Here is a 19842-nt window from a genome sequence, read left to right as displayed (position 1 = left end):
GGTATTAAAAGTCCTGGGCATGTGTCTGAGTAGAAAGAGAAAACAAAGATCAAACATAAAATCAAACTATTAAAAAGAAGAATTAAATTAAAATATGCAAGTTGTAAATAATACACAATGAACAATACAATAAACAAAAAAGATAAATTAATATAAATCTGTCTTTAATTTAAATTAAAGGTTAGTACATTTAGGGTCTATTCATTTGTACAGTTTTACACATTTCAGCAGTTATTTTGCAGATTATAAATTCATATACTTCTGGGATTTATAATATAACTGACATTCATTATAAAAAAGCATTAAAAGTGGGTGGGGTTTTCATAACGTTGGCTTTGTGTATATAATATTTTGCCATTATGAGAATTGTGTTAATCAGCAGATTTTCTAGTTTCTCTTTCTTAACCAGTCCACACATCTACATGTGATCTGAGTTCAACATACATTCCTTTATTTGAACCATTCCTCCATTTGTTTCCAAAATAGTTGGGAGTGACAGCAAGAAAAGCAAATATGCTCATGGTTTCATGACAATGACATAAGATTGAAAATACAGTAAGCAAAACCATAGTATGTATATTCGTATATATCAAAATAAAGTATGCAATAAAGTGGATGAAATTCCTATCAGGTTAACACAATCTGATGGGTACAACAAGGTGTAACATGTACAGAATCTACCTTGTAACTTATGAGATTTTCTTTTTTTCATAATTATGAGATAGTAAGCAGTGGTGGAAAGTAACTAAGTACTAAGCATAAAAAAGGGGCACAGTTTTTGTAGTAGAGCTCTGTGCAAATGGCATTGTAAACATATGGCAGTAATGGAAAAAGAGTCATTGAAGTGCAGAATCCGGGGGGAGGGAGGGGGTATTAATACTTAGGCTATATACATAACCTTGTGGATTGTAAAAATAAAAAGTAAAAAAGGGGTATCTATAGTTATATGTGTTAATTCTGTGTGTATTTATGTAGAAAGGACCAGAGGGTGGCGGTAATACTTGTGAGGCTGCAACAGCAAGAAGAGTGGTCATGAGTCAGGAGCATACTGTGTATAAATCAGGAGCATGAGATCCAGTCTAGATGGTAACCCTAAATATGCGAAACTCTCGCGAGATTTGTAACTGATTTGCAAAAAATTGATTAGCTGTGTGTGATGTTTACTGTTGCCATGACGACAAAGGTTAACTTTAAGGAAGTAGTATCTTTAACCCACACCAAAAGTGGCCATTACCTATAACCTAACCAGACCTCAACTGTTATATCATTCTCTTCGTACGAATGCAGAATATTTTGAATATTTTTAGAAGAATATTTTGAAGCGGCTCCCGGTATATCTGCCATTGATTAATATGCTGCTGTGCTGATTTAAGTGCGCATGTGCGAGAGTTTCGCAGCTCTGGGGTTACCCATATAGACGCTACCGTGATATCCAGTCCGCAGTTTACGGCTCACTCGGCGTTTCTCAAGTTTCAGTCCGGCGCGTTTGTGTTGTCAGGCAGAAAGAAACAGCAGCCAGAGCAGCGTGTGTCCTCACACATAGACAAAAGCTCGTTGATGTACTGCCTGTTCTACAGTAGTTAGTTAGATATTAATCTTTTTTTTAATCAATCTTGCTACAATGTCTGTGGGAATCGAGTCTGGATTCTCGAGTGAGGAGGTGTTGAACTCCCGCTTCCCTCTGCACCGGGCGTGCAGGGATGGCGATGTCGGTGCCTTGTGCTCCCTCCTTCAGTGCACCTCAAACCCGGCTGACCTCACGGTGGAGGACACCTTCTACGGCTGGACGCCCATACATTGGGCCGCTCATTTTGGAAAGGTAGCTCTCTAAGCTGAATATTTGATGGAAAAGGTTTCTCTTTGTTAATATTTTTTTTTCCTTAAACACTGATAAGAATGAAGCTTTCCGACATGAACCTCGTCTCGGCCATTTCCTGATGTTTGGTAGCAAGCTGATGGGAATAAAAGAGCAGCCATGGCGGACAATGGACCATTAGCGTTCACTGTTCACTAGCTAACGGGGGTTTTCTTAATTCTTTCTTGTGTATATTATAACAATATTTTAGGTGGGTTAAATGTTAAGAGTGAGTTTTGTTTGTAAATAAATGTCGGTGAGCGGGAACAACATTAACGGCCCATCGACGAAAGCTGACAGACATTTTCGAGACGTTGAAACGTCGGTTAAAAAAAAAAATCGGTATTAACTTACTAACCTGTATATAAATCTGTAAAATCGAATAATATCTGAGCACAGAAAATCTACCCATATTTTTTTCGTGTAACTTACTTCTTCAGGCAATATACTGAAAACGTGTGGTTTCAATCAAACCAACTTTCAAGTCAACTTGTAACGTTAATGGCTGTGTAACCACCTCTTATAAATACACACACCCATATACTTGGCTAAGATTTGTTTCCCAGTATCTGCACTTTGGGAAGGGCAGGCCTACAGTTTCCACAGAAATTGGATGCATGCCCAAAGCAAGAGCTATAAAGAGTCAGACTGAACCAGTCCACACAAGAGTGTTGCATGTTTGCCTCTAAACTGCTGCTGTAAATTGTAATTGCAATTTGTTTATTTCCAGCCCTCATGGGCTTACAAGGCACTACAAAACATAACAAACAAGAGCAATAACATAATGAAATTGAAAGAACAAATATAATGCATGCATGTCAATCAGTGTCAAACCAAATATGAACACAGTCCTGCTCCTTAGACATTACAGCCATAAAAAAGACTGAGCTTTTAACACATCAAACATAAAGCGCTCTCATACGCTGTTGGTAAGCATTTAACACAAACTGAGCTAGCTCTGTAAACAAGTACTGAAGTCTACATTCATCAGATAAAGAAAACAAATCAGGATGTTCTGCAGACATTTTAAGAAAAGGCTTATGTTGAAGATTGCGCTATAATGGACACTGGAACAAAAAGTGCTACTGTTTGACACTTGTCCATACCTGCCCAGTGTCGTCTAGGAAAGTAACGAATGATTCACTGCGCATGCTCTAATCTTTCTACACATTGCCCTTGTCTCTTCACAGCTGGAGTGTGTGATGCGTCTGGTTCAGGTGGGCTGCGGTGTGAACACTGTAACCTCCAGGTTTGCACAGACGCCCACTCACATTGCTGCATTTGGAGGCCACCCTGAGTGCTTGTTATGGCTACTCCAAGCTGGTGCAGATATTAACAGACAGGTGTGAAATCAGATGCACACTCAGCACATGCATGCACACTGTACACCAGAGAATGAAACAGTTCACTTAAACACTTTGGAAAATTGCCCAACTTGTCAAGTAAGTTTTAAAGGAATTTGCTTTGTTGACATTTCATGCAGAACCACTTGTAAACAGGGATCTTTCACAAAGTACATACAGACAATAGCACAAGGAAAGTAGATCTTGAGAAAGGGACAGTGTGTATATATATACACAGTGTGTAATAGACTACAGGTACAACATATCACAAAAATCACTCTTGCGTAAAAAAAATCTCAAATTTGAACAGACAGGTGTACAAATGCGTGAGTAAAAAGAGCAGAGCCGTGTGAGAGGTTGAGCTCAGACTGATCTCATCAAGGAGGATCTCCAACTTGAGGTCACGATCCTCGTAGTGTACTATTGCTACTTACTTGACCTATAATCAGATTATGTATATCTTATGTTTTCTTAGAGTGGATTTGCTCTCAGACTGTTCTGTGTTTTCTGTGTTCATGTATTTTCATGAACAGACTCAGGCACTGAGGCTATATTGTATGCTCCGCTGCACTGCTTAGAGAAATCAGATTAGTAGGTCATGATGACATAACATGTTGTCGTCATCATGAAACACATTATTTCTAATAATGGCATTGAATTTACTCAGCAAATAAAACATGATAGCAAGGGAAATTTTCAGATTTGTGATTTATGACCTTCCCTCTCTTGGATTCATAATAATTTGACCTGGCTGTTGTTGTACAGTAGAACAGCGCAGGTGGTTTCTCTCTCTCTCTTCCATCTGCATTCTCACTAATGTGTGACTGTAAATGTGTGCAGGCAGGGGTGAAGTCTGGGTGAAAAGTTCAGGCCCGGCAGAGTTATGCCCTATTCTCATTCCTGAAGTCTATTGTCTAACCTTGGAAATGTAAAAAGAGGTAGATAGGGAGGGTACAACATCATTCATACTTGGTATCTGAAGCTGATGAGTGTTTAGGTTCATGCAGCTGCTTTTGTACACAATACAGTCACGCTTTTCTGTGTGTAACTGCAGTCTTTTGTTATCTCTCAGGACTATGTGGGCGAGACGCCCATCCACAAGGCTGCTCGTGCGGGCAGTCTGGAGTGTATCAACGCTCTCTTGATTCAGGGAGCAAAAGCTGAGTAAGTCCTGTGATCACTCCCGTGTCCTCATTTCTTTTCTCCTGTTCTATCCAACATTTCAGTTACACCTTTACAAGGGATCACCGCCAAACTCAAATCAGAGCAGTGAGGAAATTTAAATGCAAGATTTTTTACACAAAGATGCAGACAAATAAGTCAGAAGATCTGCAAATGAAGTAAAAGTTTGAACGTTTAGATGCGGCAAACATTAATTTGTGAAACATGCAAATGTAAGAATTTGTATGTAACATTATATTTTTTGATACCATGGCTGTCCTACACATACACAGCCATAAGGAAGCTGCTCTACTAGCTGGTAACTTTATACATAAGCACTTAAGGCTGTATACGTAATACCACTGTAATCAGTGCTGGTTGTATTGTTAAAATTTGAGCATATGTGCATTTTAACAGAAGATCAAACTAAATGGAGAATTAGTCTTTTAAAGATCCATACAATAAATAAAACATCACCTTGGATCTGCTTTTATGTGTTCACTCTGGTGTTACGACTGTATGGCCAAGAACTGTATAAAACATTTTTACTTCCCAGCATCTTTTAAGTAATGATGGAGATGCAGTAATTTAATAGCAAGGAGGTTTTAATGAGATTTGTTTTTCAGCTAGATTGCAACAGTTTCTGTTGCAGAATGTTAAAAGTATTGTTACAATATACAATATGAAGTTGATTCTTAAACCTCTCCAACATGCTGTCATAACAGTTTGATCATGAGATGTTAAATATTAATAGATTTGGTGGCGCTCCTTTGAAAATGTGACACATTTTGTTAATCCTTGAAATTGTTGTTTATCATTGCAACAATTTTCATTAAGTAGTCCTCTGTGTGTAATAATGCTGGCTAAAACACATTGGGTTCATAGAGAATGATTTTATAAGTACCTTTCATATACATTCAGCTAACACTTATATCACCTGAGTGATCTGAGGACGAGCTGCACATTAATAAAAGTAGATAATTAACTCAGCACAATGCCTTTGATCTTGAATAGCAGCTCAGTAAATCCAGCACAATTATTACACAGACACAAGGACAACTTAATGTAAAGGTTGATAAACTGTTCTTAGCCTAGTAAGCCATATTGCATGATCTTTGTTAAATCTAGAGTGTGGTTTTCTTTAACATTTGTTTTTGTTAATGTTTTACATACACAGTTTGACTGGATGACTAAATGCACATTGACTTTTTTTCCGAAGCCATTTTACTGTAAGTATAGAAAGGCTACAGCTCTTTTGCATAGAATGAAACTGCATAGATCATACTTAATTAGTTGCATGCTTTCTTGAAGCTGTAGGAGACAGTACAAGACCTTCAAGATCAGTGTTCCTACTTTTGATCAGACAATTTTGGCTGCTGTCATTAGCACCTTTTTTTAGAACTGGTGTCATTTGACCCGAAGAATACAAAGAATGGTCTTGGTATAAGATCAAAAAATAATTTATTGCAGGATAATAAATGTTACATTACAAATTTAGCCCAGGTCACCCTATTTCCTGGGGATATTTTTAGAAGTTGATAAATAAATGCTCAACCACACCTTCATAGTCAGCAGATGCCTTTGTGCTTTCTGTACTTTCTGTTGCTGTTGGTGCAGTTGAGGCATAAACAAACCTATCTTTCCTGTTTCTTAAATATACATCCAAGAACTGAAGGGAGATCAAAATATTTACAAGTAACTATGTTATTATTTCCTTTTTCATAGTTGTTATGTCCCAAAGGTCATGTAATTCAGTCAACTCAAAGATCTCTGCACTTAATTTACCTGCTGCCAGGATCATGTTTTATACAAGTGTGCAAACTTAACTTATCATAACCATAATTAAGCGTAGTTTCAAAAATCAGTTTCATGTTTGGTTTGGCTAAAGTAACAAGTGTTTTAAAGCAGAGATATTAAGATATTATAAGTGACATATTTTTTTTTACGATGGATTAACTAATTTTCCTTTCTTATCTAAACACTAATATTTTACTCACAGTTTCATACTTTGCAACAAGCTGTATGCTTTATTGTTCTGACACCATTGATGTCCAGAGACCTAAAACAACCGGGGAGTTTATAGATGTACAGTAGCGTCTATATTTATCTATCGTGTGATCTAGCAAATTTGAGCTCACCAAATGATGTCATTGACCAAAATTACTCGGACATACCATACTAAAAATATCAGCTGTGAGTTCTCTTTTCTTAGGCACTTGATAGAATGAGGAGGAAAAGCACTCGTACTGACACCATTAGATTTGTTCACTTAACTCTAATAGGCAATGTTGACTAAACCACCAGTTTCTTCTGGTTTCAACAAGGAATGCAAACAGTACTAGCATTACCATTTAAAGGGTTGTAAAAAAGCAAATGTATAATATCTTGTAGTTTTTTTTATTAGACTACATATCCACTAGTGACAAAAAGAATAAAAGAATGAAAATGTGTATCTTTTAATGATTCTGAAAGATGAGCCTTATTGATTTTTAATTGTCAGACTGTAACCAAGGTGATTTTTACTAAGTGGAACCTTTGTTGTTTTCGGCGGCATATAAAACCCCTGGTTGCTTTGGTTGTTTCAGGAAATTAAATTCAATGCCTTTGTGCAGACATGTTTAAACAATGCTTCATTTCTTGTTGAGGTCATCTAATGTGCATTTGGTCATCAGCTGATGAGTAATATGAATAAGTGATGAAAATGATATGTGATTTTTTTCCCTCCTGCAGATCACAGATATTGTGTTTAGTTTAGTTAATATATTAAGTATTTCTTTTAACTCATGACCCAGAAATGTAGTGGGACACAACTGGGAGGGAAACTAAGGCACACAAGGTGGGAATGAGGCTCATGACAAAATAACTTTAAACTAATTTCACAATTAAGTTGGTGTCTAGTGTCTGATATCAAAAAAAAGTTTTTTCACTAATGTGTTCTTATAAATAGGATAAATAAAATATCTACTTGAGATGCCCCAAAGCATATTTAGGAGTCTATAAATAAACCACACACATAAGACATCAAATAGAACTCATATGTTTTGATATGCAAAGAAAATCTCTATATATTGTTTTGAATATGAAATGAACTGATACTCTAAAGAAAATATTTAGGGCTGCCCCCAACCAAAAGACTTTCCTAGTCGACTAGTAGTCGTTAGTTCAAGCCATTTGTGGACTACTCGTTGCACATTTATGACATTAATTTAATTATTTAAATATATATATATTTGGGGCATCAGAAAAAGGTTTGAGTTTCATTGTTAACACTGTACTACATTACAGAGAAATACAAAACTGTAATAAACTGTAAATTTTACAAGCGGACGCATATAGCGAGCCACCTGTTAACAACAGTGAATGTGTCGGAACAACCAGCAAGAAGACTGAGTTACCTTTTTCAGTCCTGTGGGTCAGTTAGTTCAGTTAAATCTCTCATTTTAGGCAGTTTCCCAGCAGGAAAGTGCCGAAGCTGACCGATACTTCCAGAGGAATCAGTGTTTCTGTTATCACAGTGGACTGGGTCACTAATGAAGTCACACCATTGGTCGTGACATCATTAGTCGCCACTTGTTGCCACTTCCTGTATCCGTTGTTTCAAATTAAAAGCCCTCTAGTTTCATACACGGTCCGGCCATAAACCGGGTTTTAACCTAATTTTGACAAGGTGCAGCTACTGAATGGAGTTTGAGGAATTATTTTTTTTCCTTCCACTAACCAACCAATGAAAAGTTGGTCGACCAAGACTCTTCTCATCAAATAACGGTTGGTCAACTGTTAGGGGGCAGCCCTAAAAATATCCAGTGACTCAATCTGCTTTTTAGATTGGTCATATTTTATTGCTAGCATGACATGACACAATATGTTGTGTGGCTTCTTTGGCTTTTATATATCAAAAAAAAATTCTATGAAACATAATTTCATGAAAATTGTATGTACATAATTTTGCTTACACGCTTTAAAAAAAAAAAAAAAGTAGTATCAGTTTACAAATTGCTTTCAAATCATCATGACATCATTATCATAATTGCTTCCGACAAATCAAAAATTTACTAATATAAATTGCAGTTGTGTAAATGTTAATAACCCATTACCATGGCAATAACAATTCACCTGACATGCAAATATTACAGGCAAAATTTTAAAAAATTTAAACCCTCACACCTTTTTCTCTCATTTAGTTAGAAATATAGTTGTTCTCAATGAACGTCATAAGGAATGCGAGCTCTTACCCTTTCTGTTGATTGGGTCGTATATTGGTCGTATATCTTCATCTTTGATGATTATAATATTTTCAAGAAAAGGTTGTTATGCATTTCCTGAGAATATTTAATTAAGCTACATGAATATTTCGCGTTTATATATTTTTTCCTTCTCCGTCATACCAGGAGGAGTCTTTCTTGATTCCAGGTTCAAACCTGTATCGGATTTAATGAGTTTCCTTGTTCCTGGAACATGTTACTGCTTCCCGCTTTCTTTCAATCTGTCCTTCAAGATTTTTGTTGTCTGACTGGATCTGGACCTGTGTGCTGGTTTCTTTCACTTGATCTTTGAAGACGGCTTTAAGCTCCCAACTGTTACACATCTAAGATGTTCATCTGCCTGCTGTCTACAGTGAAACTCACTCACTGCACTGTAACAACTAAGTTAACTAATAGTACCTAACTAAGTTACAGAGGTGCTAAGGCTCAATGACAGACACACTTTCACTGGATGTCTGTTTTTCCCAGCACTGAGAAGGTACATTCCAGTGTATTAACTGGAGTAAACTTGCAGAGCCGTATATAAGACACTCATGTCAACATTAATAGTCATGTTTTCAAATTGGAATCATTGCTTCAGGATAAATAACCTTTAACACTGATGCTACTGTAGCCTGATGGATGCTGGATTTTTGAGGCAGATAATGATCTCAATTTGAGAGTTTCAAAAATCTGGTAACAATATATTGGACATAATAATTTTTAAAAATATAAACAAAATATGCTTCCCTCTGATATATTTTTAAAAAAATAATTGTAAGATACATACTGTGCAGAACATTAACAGTCGTTCAAATCAAATCACGTTGTTTTACTCTGGAGGACTCTGCTGGTTTCTAAATGACCTCTTACCTAGTTTGGTATTTCTGTACTTCAGTTTCTTGTTACTTACTGGCCAGCATTCACACCAATGCCAGTACATCAGTAATAACTTAATATTGGCTGATATATCAGTCTGGCCATTTCTCAGTCGACCTCTAAATGCTTCTATATTTATCACTTGATAGAAACTGGATTTGCCTCATCACCTGCCAACTCATATTTTCTTCGTATAGTTAGCTCTTGGACACACCTCAAAGACTCCAGCTGACGGCAAGACAACTTGTGCCTGCATGAGAGGAAATAACTTGTCAGTCAAGACTTTGTATTCATAAATTGCCCCATTTTATGCTTGAAATATCATTTGAGAACACTTTGCCGCAGGGACTGAAGCGTTTTGCATTTCCTGCTTTTCAACTTGCATTGACGTAGTCATCCTTTTGCTTGTGGAAGAGAAAAAGAAGAGTCAGAGGTGAACAGTAAGGGAAAACTGCACTAAATGGATAAATCTTTTATTTGTTTGGTGAAACAGCAAGTCGGAGCGCACTCTCTCACCATCTGCCTCCACCACTGATTCAGCACACTCAGTTGGCCTAACACCTGCTGATAACGGCTGACTGTGTTGCCAGACACACCACAAAAACTACAGACCATAGTCAGCCACAGATGACCAGTAATGGCTCAACAGCACCTGATAGTTGACTGTGGGTTTCTCAAATCAAGGCCCAAACAGCTCTGATCTGTTGTTTGAAATATTTCATAGTCCAGAAGCATTTCATAGAATTTCTGTCTATTTTCTATGAATAAAAACATGTTCATGTATTTTACATTTTAACCAAAAGTTGGCTCAACTGTAACTTGATTTACTTTACTTGGAGTCTTGTACTGAACTACGTGTCCTTGTTCCCTGAATGACAGAAGATGGAAGCGTCCACATCCTCATGTAATACTTATTTTTGTCTAATTACATAGTGAGATGAGCTTTCCATTGGAACAGCAAGTTGTCTTTGCTGGATATGACTGGAACAGTCTTGTGGTCTGACTCAGCATTTAGGGTGTCAACATGCTTCAGTGGAAGTGCTTATCAGATGGATGGTCAACATCGTGTGAAACCCCCTCACATCCCACACTTCTCTGACATCAGAACTGAATTTCTTTTATTTCCGAAACCGACAATCAGACATTCAGGCTGGCTTTTTCTCCGCCTTTGAATGTTGCTGTTTGCAACAGCTATAAACACTTTTGCCTTCTGACGTGGTCGTACTCCCACCTTTACTCTCACAAAGTGGTCTCTCTGTTTAATCCTAATATAACAACTTGTTCATATTAAAATCATTGCCCATGGTCCTCATGTCTAAATAGGTCACATTTTATTGTTACAGCATCAAACCGTACATACTTAAAGTTAAGGTGGGTTTCCTTTAAAATCCATTTTAATAAATGAAACAAAAATGATCTTAACTTTACTTTGCATAATTTTAATAAAAATCTCAGATTTTCATAGTTTCCACCTCTAATGTAATCTAGTTGAGTTAAAACAAACTTAAATATTAAAAACATTAAATAAGTTATTTCTTTTTTTTTTTTTTTTTTAAATCTAACTCCTCCCACATCTAATTTCTGTCAAATCAAATGTTATAGTTTAGATTTTTTTTTAATTTGTCATGAGCCTCAAAGGTGTAAGCTGGTCCATTAGCGAGCTAGCAGAAGGCAGGACAGTGCTTCTAGGCTGCCGGTGGTGAGAGTAGTGCAGAGACCGAGGCTTGAAGCAGCTGAGTGAGATGGGTTAGATTTGCACCATGTACTGAACTATTAACTGTATAATGCTAACAATCATCCTGTTGCAATGGTTATTCACTGTCATTTCACTGTACCCAATATTTTACTTCATACAAAGAAATGTTTTATTTTGTATGTCACAGTATTAACCCTATACAATATCATAGTCTGTTTTGACATCTAATCTTTGTCACCTTTTCCTTTATGAAAGTGACAATAAGTTACAAAAAAAAAGTTTTCTATACTGTTAACAAAAACAGAACCATACGTCTTAATGTTTTGCAGCCATTGAATTGGAAATGACTTGGTTTTTTCAAGTAATCCTAGAAAGGGGGAGAATAGACACTGCTGAGTCTGCCCCGTTCCCTGGGATAGCCGCACTGTTGTGGCATTGAGTGTTCTCACTATCGCTTCCTATCTACACACTGGCAAACTGTTGAGGTATTTCTTGCGGTGATTGGTTTTAATGCTAGGTTTTAATGAATCAAAACTAAAGTTTTAGACCTGCATGCTTTGCTTATTATCCATGATTGTTCTTGTATCTAGTTTTTGTTTTTATTTTATGATTTTTGTTTTTGATTTTGTGAACTAACCATAGGAGCCCTTTATATGGACAGGTTTAATCACGTGAGTCCCATGTCAACCATTAGCATGATAATAGGCTGCCTCTGGAAGGTTAGACGATAGTTAGAGAAGATACATATGTGCTTAGGACGGAAAAGCAAAGCATACCAGGCATTTACAAAGAATTAACGCTTCCTTTTTTAAATCCACATACCAAACCAGGGGTAATCGTTTTACTCAGCTGTCCATTTTGTTGGGTCAGTGCATATTGTAGATGTCAGGTCTCACTAAAGGAATACTGTATTTAGGAAACTATAAAGGGATTACTGCCTTTCAGTCATGAGAGAGTCATCTAATAATTTAAGTTGGAAGAAGGTTTCAAAAACAAATTAATGTCAAACTGCAGAATAGAATAAAGCTCATGGAGAGAGTTGGGGATTTACTAAAGAAGTGCTGTGAGACTAAAGGGAAATTTGAACAGTGAGGTAATCTGGAAAAAATATTTTAATAGTTTATTTTCCAAATTTGCATCTGATTTAAACTGAGTCTGAGTGTACTAGTCAGCTATTTGAAATGGCTCAAACATTTCACATTTTGTGTCCTGTTTCAGATCATCTAGCTGATCTTTTTGTATGTCAAAATTAAAAAAATGTCCCAAAACATCTGCTTTTGTTATGATACAGTACTTTGAACCCTCCTTATTTTTGTCCAAAACTACCCTACACCTGAAAAAAACAATCCTTAAACAAAGCTTGGATAAGCATGAATCTGTGGGAGTTTCTGTAACAATTAATGTGTCCATAAACTTAAGAACTTTACTCCCTAAAAGGACAGATGGACTTTAAAGTCACTCTCCTTGAATTTCTGAAGAAAATGGAGGGGAAGCCTGAGTTTGGGAGATAGAAAGGTTTTGGTGAGATTTAATCTGAGGTCAGCGCACATGTGTGACTCCAGAGACTGCTGACTTAACCACTGGACAAGTACAAGTACTCGGGTAGCATTTAGCATGGGAAAAAGGGACACAATACTCGTATCAGATTATTGCTTAAATGATAAATTATTACAGTTAATTCCTTAATATTTATGTGCCTATATGTTGTTATCATTAATAAGTGCCTATTAATTCCATAATGCTTTGCTCAGGGAACTATTCCTGTTAAAAGAGAGAAATTTGGGTTTTTAGAATACTAAATAATAATAATATAAATTATTGAAAAGAATTGAAGAAAAAAAAAACAGCGAATGTAATTTAAATAGTAGGATTTCTATTCCTTAGAGTGAGACCAATCCATCTACCGCAACACAAAATGGTTTTCAACATAAATGCAATTTCTTAGAATAATCCTTTGGAAGCGTTAATTTGAAGGGGACGGGTAATGTGCAACAAGTTATTGTGTGATTTTTTATTTTTTTGTTTTCAATCTTAAATTCTTCATGTGCACTAGTTCTTGAAATGTTTTATTGCACAACTGTTTTGACTGAACGCAGAGAAAGAACAATTCCTAAACACAATGAATGACCAAACAGTTACTGTGTCAGTGTACGTCAAATTGTGTCTTATTGTGTGGAAGTCAATGTCACTTGGTTTTAGCAACTCAACAGTTAAATAAAATAGAATATAATAAGACAGTCTTTTTAATCATGTAGTTCTTAAAGCACCCGCCAAGTACGGACATCATCTATTATCTAGTGCTTTGATACAATGAGAAGTTTTAATGTTTTCTTTCACATCTCTAACAGCGAGTACGAGCTTGGATGTGGGCCAAAAGTCCCAATTCTTTGACAAAGACTTTGCTGTTTGCTTAGAGAGCTCATTTAGCAGTGTGATGACATTTAGACGCAGAACAAGTGCAGTATTGTTTCATAATTGGCCAATGGAGAATATAGAAGTTCTCATCATTAAGCTGAAAGGCATCTGTTGGTTAGTATGATATTTTCTATGTCCTTCTTAAATGTTGACCTCCAGAAAAGCAGCAGGAGATAATTCACTATTTTGTATTGGGAATTTATTTACTAAATAACTGCAGCAACAACATACAGATACAAGAGTTTCATTCATATAGTATTAAACTGATTGATGAGACTCGTTATCTTTTATTTACTGTTGAGTGAATTTGCTTCCATACAATAATGTAAGTGACAGCTCACACCTATGAACCAGTCACAGCACTGTTTGATCATTCATTACTGCACTGAGAAAATCACTATATTCCTGCTGCAACTGGGTATAATTAACACAACTGTACGTAATGCACAGACTCTAATTTGAAATGGGAACAGTTGTACAAACGCCTCTTAGGGTAGTGCAGCTTTTTCTCTTGTCATTCTCTTGTTCTTTCTCCTTCAAACAAGATGAAGATCACATCTGGAGAGCTCCACTTTTTCAAGAGAAAACTTGACTACAATTCTGACGCTTGAAGTCTGCAGTTTGTCCTTTTTCATTCCCCTTTCTGAACCATTTATTTGTCGGAGTTTTCCCTGAAGAATAATAATCCTCTGAATCTTGAACTTGTCTCAGAGGAATTCTACAATCTTGCCTGGCTCGGTTACATCTTTTGTTTTTTAGGAATACAGCTTTTTTTCCCCCCCTTCAACCTTCCACTCAACCCCTTTTTATATATCATACATTCACAAAGTGCTCTTGTTGCCGCATGTATTTGGAAGATCAACACCATTACCTGGCATTTTGATGCAGCACTGTAGAAATCCTTGAGCATCATCACCAGTGGAAATGTGAGACGATGGCGGCCTTTCACCCTTCACAAAGTCCTTCTTGATGTCACATCTTTCTGCAAGACAAATCTCTGAGAGCTCTACGTAATGCATCTCCTTTGGGTTCAGTGGATCGCATAACTTCATCATCCAATTCAGTCTGTCAGATCGTTTCAGGTACTCATTAAAATACATTGGTGCATACCTTCAGTTGTCTTAATCATGTCCCTTTTGCAGCAGACACGTTTCCCTAATTATTTGGAAACTGTTTCAAGTTCTTTGGAAGATGCAAATGATCCAAAAGGGATCAGTCGTCATCTCTCATGAAGATGACGAAGAGGATGTGAGAGGGTAGAGCAGCACAGGCTATTTCTATACATCTTTGTGCGTGTGTCTCTCTGTGCGTGTGTGTGTGTGTGTGTGTGAATATTTGCTAAATGAGTCTGTATGTGTGTGTGCCTGTGTGTGTGTGTGCGTGTGCTTGGGACTGTCTTATTTTGTTTTTGTTTTGTTTTTTTTAATTTGTGTAAATCAAACATGCAGTGAGTGCTTCTGACACTCCCTCTTCCCGTTGTGCAGTATGAGGAATGCCAGTGGGCTGACTGCTGCTGACCTGGCCCACGCCCAGGGATTCCAGGAGTGCGCTGAGATTCTCTCCAATGCCCAGAACTTCCAACAAAACATGGCTCAGTCCCATAACGGAGCTTTTCTGAATGGCATGACCCAAAAAGGGGGCCACGCTCACCCCACTATCCAGGGCCGCAGCTTCTTAAATTGCGTGCCCAACAGAAAGAGGTCATTTGATGGCATGGAGGCAAACCCAGTGAAGAAGGCTAGACCTAACGGTAAGGCACTGAACAAATTTTTTTTTTGTTTGTTTTGTTAGTTTTGGATTTTAATGTTTCTTAAGGGACAAGCTTTAACATTTACCGTTAGCTAAGATTGCTGCACATGTGTCATTGTCGTTAAAGACAAATACACAGACAGCACTGCACCATGGGGGCTCTGTGTATGTATGACTTCAAATAAAAAGGCTAGGCTGGAATATAATGTACATAATGTATAGTGCATCCAGTATATTGATTTAAAAAATCCAGTCTATACTTGTCATACATCCCTACCTCACACAACTTATTTTATTTTAGTATCAGGCATCAAATGACTTATATATATTATAAAAAAATATAAAACCAACAATTCATTTAATTTAGCCATGTTGTAAGGCCATGTGTAAAAGGAAGAAGGAGCTGAATAATGGTTACAACTTACAATCGTGAGTCTGACATTTACAACTGAAAGGAGAAAGAGAGAGAGAGAGAAGGTTTTGAGTAATTAAGGTTCTTTGACACTAAAAATATCTTTTCATCAGGGGGGATTTTAATTTGAGCCAGTGGAAACAAATATGATCCTTCCATTTTCTATACTGTTTATCCTCTAGAGAGTTGCAGGGTCAAGAGTAGGGATACACCCTGGACAGGTTGCCAGTCATTCACAGGACTGACACACAGAGACTGACAACTATTCACACTCACATTCACACCTGCGGGAAATTTAGAGTCACCAATGACCTAACCTGCATGTTTTTGGTCTGTGGGAGGAAGCCGGGACACCCGGAGGGAACCCACACAGACACGGGGAGAACATGCAAATATGATATATTTTCATAATAAATCCAGCATAGTTTAATTTCTGGGGGCAGAAAGAAAATAAAAATGGATGCTGTAACAGCAAGAGATTCAGCTGAAGCCTGCTATCCTGGCATAACTTTTCTGTCAGTAGCTTTAGACTGCTTTACTGGTCTGTTTGAGGATGTTATTTTTAAGATATAATTCATTGCTTTGTTTATCTGCATCTCTCGGCTCTTAGGTTTGGGCATGCCACCAGAATTGCTGAATGGGAATGGGCCACTGGGTGGTGCTGGAGAGGCCCAGATGGAAAGCATGACCATGGAGTTGGCAGCGACTGTAACCTCAGGTGGGCCAGGACCCTTTGCATTTGGGCTGAATGGGTTTGCACCACCACAAGGGCCAGGTCCCATGGATCAGTGTGAGGACCAGGGGGGGCAGAACAGGTCCAACCCCGCATCTAAAGAGCTGGAGGTCATCACTGTGGCATCAATGCAGACCCCCTGTCGCTGCACCAACTCTTATGCCTATCTGTAGAGAGCTTGCGTGTGTGAGTGAGAGTGTGTGTGTGTGTGCGCGTGTGTGTAGTGGCATACTCTAATATTCTCATTTGTGTAGTATATCTTTTTTGTATCCAGCTATGTTTTTTGCATATTATATGCATAAAGGCATATTCTTGCTCTGATTTGGTGGTAAGCGACATTTGAACGATGTATAGCAGTGTGTGTAAGCTGTGTTTTCTACTTTTCCGTGTACCTGATTACACTCGGATGCATAAAAGTAGAAAGATTTCTTTGTCATACAAGTATATTTAATGCATCCGTCCAGTTATACAGATAATTGTTGTGTAATCCTTATTTTTTAGCTTTATGATAAAAGGATGATTTTTGTTTTGCACAATTTTACAGAAAAGTTCTAGATAACAAAATGATTGGCATTAACTCGGTTGGCTCACTAGTGCAAATAGAGATTATATTGGCTTTATGGAAAAAAAAAATGTTATCATGTTATTAATAAGTCTTAATTATTGTGCATTGTTGCACAATATGAGAATAAGAAAGGAGAAACTTAATTCATCACCTGAAGATGTCAACATTCGAACGTACTTGCATTTCAGTAACATTTCTTTGAGTAATTCACAGATATTTTACTTATTTACTTTGTGTTGGAATGGCTAAAGCTGTTGTACGCTCATACTAATCAGTTTAGGAAAAGTGCAATGTTTCTTTACAATCTATTAAGGGAAATGGCAAAAAAGAGCAGCATTAGTATACAAGTGACATGTAATAAAAAAAAAAAAAGTCTAAATGGTTAATTGGCAGTTCTCTTTAGGAATGTTTTTCCCCCGCTGACTTAATTACATTTAAATTCCTCAGGTATTCATTTTAAACAATGCTCGATTGATGAGGACATGTATTTCAAAATGATGTGTGCCGGGGCCTCAGCACTGATACACACTGAGGAAATGTCTCCTAATGTTAAACTGCTACCGCGCATTAGCTGATGCAGTTTTTATATTTAAGAATGACCTTATGCCAAAGCAAATCCCAACTTGAATGTAGCTTTTAAAGTATAAATAATTCACTGTGCAGCTTTTCTGTAGATTGTAGATGTCATGTAAGACATAGTGGTCCATTGGCTAGGCATTCGGTTACTCCTGTTATTTCCTTTGCGTTCATTGTGGTTGTGTGCTTTACGGATTTTCAAGTATGGTGAAAGTTTACTGTGTGTGTGTTAGCAGAGGACTAAATGTTTTTAAGCAACTAGCAGGGCTTGCACATCTATATGTTATATAATAAAACCCCTTCTTATTCCGAAATTGGTAATCGGCCATTTTACTTAAATCTGTAGTTGTAAATAAGCTCAAGCAACTTTGCATGGGTTTCTATACTTTGCAAAAAGCCTTATTTTTTGAGCTGTATTTAATAGTTCAACAATAACCTAATGACAATATTTTCAACTTTTACTGACATCAGTAAGGGAAATTCTTTCTTCCTGTTTTTGTAGTAGTATTTCATGTTGCAGGTGGTGTCTGTTTATTTTGTTTTACATGCCAGAAAGATTGAGTGTACAGTCATTCAAGATGGAGCGTTGAGTGATTAGTACTGAGCAGGTGTAGCTTTGTACTTGATTATGTAAAATCATTAAATGTTAAATTTTATAAATGTCATTGTGGTGGACTGTGTCTGTTTTCTTGATGTATTTTTATGTATCTGTTAAGTCCCGTGTTTATGGTATTTTTATTGGCTTGCAAAAAATATGTAAAAAATGCAGTAATTTTCAGATTAATGCAAAGGAAGGGTTATAAACATAAAAATAATTTCACTAGACTAAACTCTAACTTTAATCATCCCTACTAGACATGTTGGGTTTGGCCATACCAACACGTCTCCAAGACTTATGGTTTTCTTGACGTGACAGCTTAAATACCTCTGTGGGAAGAGAACTAGGCCACTGTGTCATTCAGCTCTAACTGCAAGTCAAAGCAACCGTAGATCAGGATGTGACCTATTTAAAACAAGATCTGGGGTCATAGCTAGTGGAATTGCATAAGACTCTAAAGTGTATTTTGCAATTTATTGATCAACTTTTTTTTTGTTTAACCCAAAAGGTTATAGAAGGTTTTCTCTGAAATGCGGTTATAAAATTTCTTATAAACTTTTCTAGCTAGCTGCTCATAATGACCCCCTTTTTAATAGTTGTGCAAAACAAAATCAATCCACTTGGTCTGCTTTCCCTGCCTGCCTCTCTCTTCTATTTATAGAAGCAGGTATATGGTCACAAATTATTTATTTATATGCCCTTTAACTATGTCTTATTTCCAGTGGCAGGTGAAACACACTGTGAGGATTTTTCCTTAAATGGTCACAATCAACCACAACTTCCATTTGGATGTAACCCAGCAGCTGAAATTCTCCACGACCCCCACATCTACAGTGATTCACCTGAGAACAACACTGCAGGCAGCCAGGTGGAGCACCAGAAGTCTGTGAAAGCAGAACAGTTTTATGACCACGCTCTGTTTAGCACCATGCTCCTTTACCATGGATCCTAAACTACAAAGGACCCAGTTAACGGGCTGTTAGCCTAAATGAGCATTCATTTGCCTTAAAGCCATTGAGTGGTCCAGTTATTCATTGAAATTCATTCATTGTTCATTGTTGTGGATGGATCTGATATTTGTAGCTGTCAATGTTGATTAAGAGGTGGATTTTTGTTTGTGTTGTTAAAAAGAAAGTGTTTATTTAGCTTGTGATATAAGTTTGATTAAGAAAGTAAGCATCTGTATTGAACCACTGCCAATACTAAGATTTTGTCTGTCACAATTGGAAGTGGGCTGATCCCTCCTCTTGATATTAATAAAAAAAACGCAGAACCAAGTTACTCATGAATGATGTTCTGAGAAACTTAAACTCTGATTATTCTTCATTTCATTTTTTTAATAACCTGGCAAAGGTGTAATTTAAGCCAATAATTAATTATCAGTTTTTAGTTTGTTAGCTGGATAGAAAATCTTATCAGGATACTTTGAACTCTACATGTTAAACTTTCCCCATGCCCGACACCCATCATTTTATTCACATAAAGCATTACTTATAACGTGTGACAATAATACAATAACAGAAAACACTTTAGGAATCATGAAGAGAAGAGAAGATGACATAAAGACAACATACAGGACATGACTTCACTCTGAATTGTTGATGTTGATACAGTCAACA

At 37.0% G+C, this 19842-nt stretch overlaps 1 protein-coding gene across 2 annotated transcripts; it reads left to right on the top strand.

Moving 5' to 3' along the window:
* The first annotated feature begins 1453 nt into the window (after positions 1-1453).
* On the top strand, positions 1454-19517 carry ankrd10b (ankyrin repeat domain 10b). Of its 2 annotated transcripts, XM_067603790.1 has the most exons (6): positions 1454-1819; positions 3046-3198; positions 4271-4362; positions 15075-15340; positions 16362-16469; positions 18946-19517. In XM_067603790.1, the coding sequence occupies exons 1-6, from the start codon at positions 1622-1624 to the stop codon at positions 19173-19175; spliced, it is 1047 nt and encodes a 348-aa protein (XP_067459891.1). In that variant the 5' UTR covers positions 1454-1621; the 3' UTR covers positions 19176-19517. The 2 variants fall into 2 exon arrangements, with proteins under 2 accessions (XP_067459891.1, XP_067459892.1); XM_067603791.1 differs by lacking the exon at positions 18946-19517 and having other exon boundaries at positions 1457-1819; positions 16362-18290.
* The last annotated feature ends 325 nt before the right edge of the window (positions 19518-19842 follow it).

The sequence above is a fragment of the Thunnus thynnus genome, chromosome 11, assembly GCF_963924715.1.
Source record: "Thunnus thynnus chromosome 11, fThuThy2.1, whole genome shotgun sequence".
NCBI classification, from domain to species: Eukaryota; Metazoa; Chordata; class Actinopteri; order Scombriformes; family Scombridae; genus Thunnus; species Thunnus thynnus.
Note: the sequence above shows the minus strand (reverse complement) of the source record. Positions and strands in the feature narration are given on the sequence as shown.